Raw genomic sequence first — 4462 nt, 5'->3', positions numbered from 1 at the left:
GGGCGTCGATCCTCCATGGCAAAATTTGATTGGCTTGAGTTGAGACACTCTTCCGTCGGGCCCTCCATTTTTCTTCCGACCCCCCCCCCCCCCCCCCCCCCGGGAAGAGTTGATGGCCTCTCTCAACCCCCTTCACTTTTTCACTTTTCCTCCTCCACACTGTTAACACTAAGCGGCGGCACATTTAGGAAGGCTTGTTTCTTCCGCCGGTTCAGTCTGAACCCAGCCATAGCCTATCGCTCGCCCAACTGATTCACTGCAGGAGACTGGGGTGGTGCCGTGTCTTGTGAACTAGGAGGGTGAGGCACAAGGATTCGAAGTGGGCTGCCGGCGCCCTCGTCTGAACCCACCCTTAAACTAAACCCTAGAGAGAGAGAGAGAGAGAGAGAGAGAGAGAGAGAGAGAGAGAGAGAGAGAGAGAGATGCATTTTCACTCTCGAGAGAAGATAGAAAGCAAGAGAGAGAGAGAGAGAGAGAGAGAGAGAGAGAAGCATTCTTGGGTTTTATAAAGAGGCGCATGATGCAAAGAAGTCCAACCCATGTCTCATGCGCACGCTCTAGCCTAGTGTGTTGGGACAATGGGGAGGAAGCTTTCTGCTGATGAGGCTTGACTGTTGTATGTGTGTGTGTGAGAGAGAGAGACACTAGCAGACGAGAGAGAGAGAGAGAGAGAGGGAGAGCCAGAGCGGTCTTGCGAGCACAGAATCTCCACAAAATCCTGTTCTCTCTTCTAGGAAGCAACGCGCTTGCAGGCGGGGAACGAAGCACAAGGACGCCTTTACGCCAACATCTCCAAAGTACTCACTCGCCTCCTCCTCCTCCTCCTCTTCTAAATATTATGCTTGCACACATCGACAATATATATAAGGCAGCACCCACAGTCTCTCTTTGTGTGTGCATGTATGTGTGTGTAGGCGCCGCTCTTCCACTGGCGTTTATAAAACTCTTGTTGGCGCACACGATCACACAAACACACGCAGAGCAATCCATAATCAAAGTCTCTCTCTCTCTCTCTCTCTCATTTGATTAACAAGGGTGAGTAGGCATAAAGGCAAACATTGAGCTAGAGAAGGCTGCAAGCATGTAGATGTGAGTGAGCGCTCGCGTTTGGCAAGATGGCGCTTTTGAGCTTCCTTTTGAAGCACAGACAGCTAGATGGCAGCTGGGCCTTTTCAATTTACAGAAGCCTCTTATTCATTTTTATATAATGGAGGGCTCTATTTAACTAAAGCTGATCTGTGCTATGCTTTTTTAAAGAGCTGTTGAGCAATGCATTTCAGCTAGCTTAGTGTTTAATTCTTCTTGCCATTGAAGGGATAGAGTGTGTATGTGCATTTTTTTGTAGAAGGCAGCTTACTATGGCTATGGCATCCTTGAGCTTCTCCATACGAGACTATGACGAGCGGCGCGATGCTCAAAGAGTGGATGAAGTGGAGAAGATTTGTGAGGCCGGACCCAGTGGGTCCATCTCTCTCTTCACAGACCTCCTCGGCGACCCCCTTTGCCGAGTCCGGAATTTCCCCGCATATGCAATGCTGGTACATACTCATTCCCATCATGTAGTTATCTCTTCTGGGTTTGGAGCAATCTTTCTTGCCGCATTTTCTTGATTACTAGTGATGTGCACATTGAGTATGCGTGATTTAGACAGACATTGCCACTTAATTGTCCTTAATTCATGTTTTCCTTGCTTGATGCATATTGCTCTGCATAATTCACATTGTGGTTGATCCTTGCTCTGGGAAATGCAGATAGCAGAGGTTCACACGGGCGTTGAGATGGAGATAGTTGGCATGATTAGAGCTGGGATTAAGGAAGTTGTGTGTGGGCACTGTTGCTCTTCACAGGATGAGACACAAGAAGGGAAGACGGGAAATGCGAGGGATTTCGCGTCCATAGCCTACATTCTGGGCCTGCGAGTAGCGCCTCAGTATAGGTACTCTCTCTCTCTCTCTCTCTCTCTCTCTCTCTCTCTCTCTCTCTCTCTTGCTCTCTCTCTATCTATCTATCTTCTGTGGTTGCACGGTCATGAAATCGAGGAGGTGCTCTGCCCCTGAGGATTGATCAGAAAATGAGATTTAGATACAAGGAATTTAGACCATAAATCACTCAATTGTTGGGCTCTTTGTTTCTTTGTATGATGTTTCAGGAGACTTGGAATAGGGATTGAGCTAGTGAAGCGGGTGGAGGCTTGGTGTAAGGAGCAAGGTGCACAATACACATACATTGCCACAGAGAAGGACAACGAGGCATCGGTGAACTTGTTTACATGCAAGCTCGGCTACTCCAAGTTCCGGACACCCGCCATCTTGGTGCAACCAGTGTATGCCAGTTGCAAGAGAATGCACCCTAGAGTGCAGATAGTGGAGTTGAGCAAAGAGAAAGCAGAGACTCTTTACAGAGATGTCTTCAAAGACAAGGAGTTCTTCCCAAGAGATGTGGATGTCATAATGAAGAGCAAGTTGCATAGAGGAACATGGGTTGCTATGTGGAGGGATGAGGAAAAGCAAGGCAAAAAAGCACACAAAAAGCATGGAAAAGCAGAGAAAAACCAGGTGAGATCCATAGGAGAAGAGCATGAGAACTTAGCCTCTTTGGCTTCCTCTAGCTCTTCCTCTTCTTGGGCTGTTTTGAGTGTGTGGAAATGCAATGAGATTTTCAAACTAGAAGTCAAAGGGGCTTCCTTTCACACTCGGACAGTCGTGGCCACCGCCCGCCTTTTTGGCAAATTGGTCAAGAGATTGGGGACCGTTCCCACACCCCCTAATGTCTTTAAGCCTTTTGGTTTGCAATTAGTTTATGGGGTGCATTCTCATGGGGAGAGGGGGGCAGAGCTCGTAAGGGAGTTGTGTTGGCATGCTCACAACTTGGCCAAAAGAGATTCATGCGCTGTTGTCGCAGTGGAAGTGGGGTCATGTGATCCATTGAGAGCTAGCATTCCTCATTGGGCTAGCCTCTCATGTGATGAAGATTTATGGTGTATCAAGTGCCTTTCGCCTTCAGCTACTTGTGCTAGTAATGAGATGGGGGAGTGGGAATGGTCTACTAGTCCTCCCCCTCCCTCTCTCTTTGTGGATCCTAGAGATTTTTGAAGGTCTTCTCTAATTGTAAATACATCTTTTGCTCATGTCTTAGAGGTTTCAATTCAAAGAGGCATTTTATTATCTGACAGAGATATGGCATGGGCATGCAATGCACATCATGAAATCAATCAGCTTGTGCTTCATTTGTGAATATGAAAGCTATATTTAACAGCTCTTCAACTACAAAGATTATCTTCCTCTATGCAACAACAGTGTCAACTATCTATATGCCACAAATTGTCAATGGCCTACATAAGACAACACTTACTACAGATGGTTATTCTATACACTCACATATTGTGAGTTTCTTTTATAAAAAAAACCCACTTACAATAAATAAATTGAAAACATTTGCCTCACTCCTAGTGGCATAAAAAATAAAAAATCTTTTCAAAACATCCCAAGTGTACAAGTGTAGACTTTATTATAAGTCAAGGATGAGTGTAGGAAATGAAAAGCCCCATGCAAATGAAGAGTCACAAGATTGCGAAGGCCATATGATGAGGTGGTGAATGTGCATCGATACCTTCGTGTTTCTTTCATTTTTTAAAAAGCCTTCCTCACCCAAGAAATGAACCCACTTGGTGAGACCTTGGCAATGTAAACCCCAAGTTGAGGATTCCAGGTTCATGGGTTTTGTTCTCTTGGGTGTATTCTCCTCTCCTATTGGGGGGATGGTTCCCACATTTGCTCCTCTAGGGTGTAATGTATAGCAATGTACAGTTGTAAATACATGATATGTGTATAGTTTCTCCCTACTACCTTCCACGCACGTCGATGGTGAAAAAAGAAAGCCTTCCTTGGAGCCCTTTCTCCTCTTTAATGCCTCCTTGCACTATGTAGGTAGTGAATTTAGTTCTTTCGAAGCTATTAAGCAATGTCTTGGCATGTGGAACTTAATGACAAGCTTTATCAACTGCCCACAATTGCTACCAAGAGTTCCATGATTTACTAGGGTCTCTCTCTCTCTCTCTCTCTCTCTCTCTCTCTCTCAAGTGTGTCTCTATCTCTCCCCTTACTACTAAAGCTATAGGCACGGGAGGCTTAAGTATCAGTTATAGATAACTAAGCCAACTATGCCCATACAGAGCACTAAATGAACAACGAGGCTTGTTGCAAGACCACGCAAGGCTTAATTGTTCATTTATTCTCCCTATTAAGCCTTAAACCTCACAACTATGCCGAAATTGGTATAGTTACAAAGGGTGGTCATAGTTACTCATTTAATGCTCCCTTTAGCGTGTGACCAAGAATGAGGCTTATTTATATGTTCAAATAATTGATAACTAAGCTTCACGTGACCATAGCCTAAGTGAAGGGAGTAGTATGGGGATTGCTACCAAATATCACATGGATGGTAATTTTTTTAACATAAAAAA

At 45.1% G+C, this 4462-nt stretch overlaps 1 protein-coding gene across 2 annotated transcripts; it reads left to right on the top strand.

The window, feature by feature from the left end:
• The first annotated feature begins 540 nt into the window (after window positions 1-540).
• Window positions 541-3432, top strand: LOC147419192 (putative N-acetyltransferase HLS1). Of its 2 annotated transcripts, none has more exons than XM_086505542.1 (4): window positions 541-797; window positions 1349-1538; window positions 1752-1936; window positions 2150-3432. In XM_086505542.1, exons 2-4 carry the CDS (start codon window positions 1359-1361, stop codon window positions 3090-3092), a joined length of 1308 nt encoding a protein of 435 aa, XP_086361668.1. In that variant the 5' UTR covers window positions 541-797; window positions 1349-1358; the 3' UTR covers window positions 3093-3432. The 2 variants fall into 2 exon arrangements, with proteins under 2 accessions (XP_086361668.1, XP_086361667.1); XM_086505541.1 differs by having other exon boundaries at window positions 1346-1538; window positions 2150-3426.
• The last annotated feature ends 1030 nt before the right edge of the window (window positions 3433-4462 follow it).

This window comes from Adiantum capillus-veneris, chromosome 29 (assembly GCF_014529385.1).
Source record: "Adiantum capillus-veneris isolate H3 chromosome 29, ASM1452938v2, whole genome shotgun sequence".
NCBI lineage: Eukaryota > Viridiplantae > Streptophyta > Polypodiopsida > Polypodiales > Pteridaceae > Adiantum > Adiantum capillus-veneris.
Note: the sequence above shows the minus strand (reverse complement) of the source record. Positions and strands in the feature narration are given on the sequence as shown.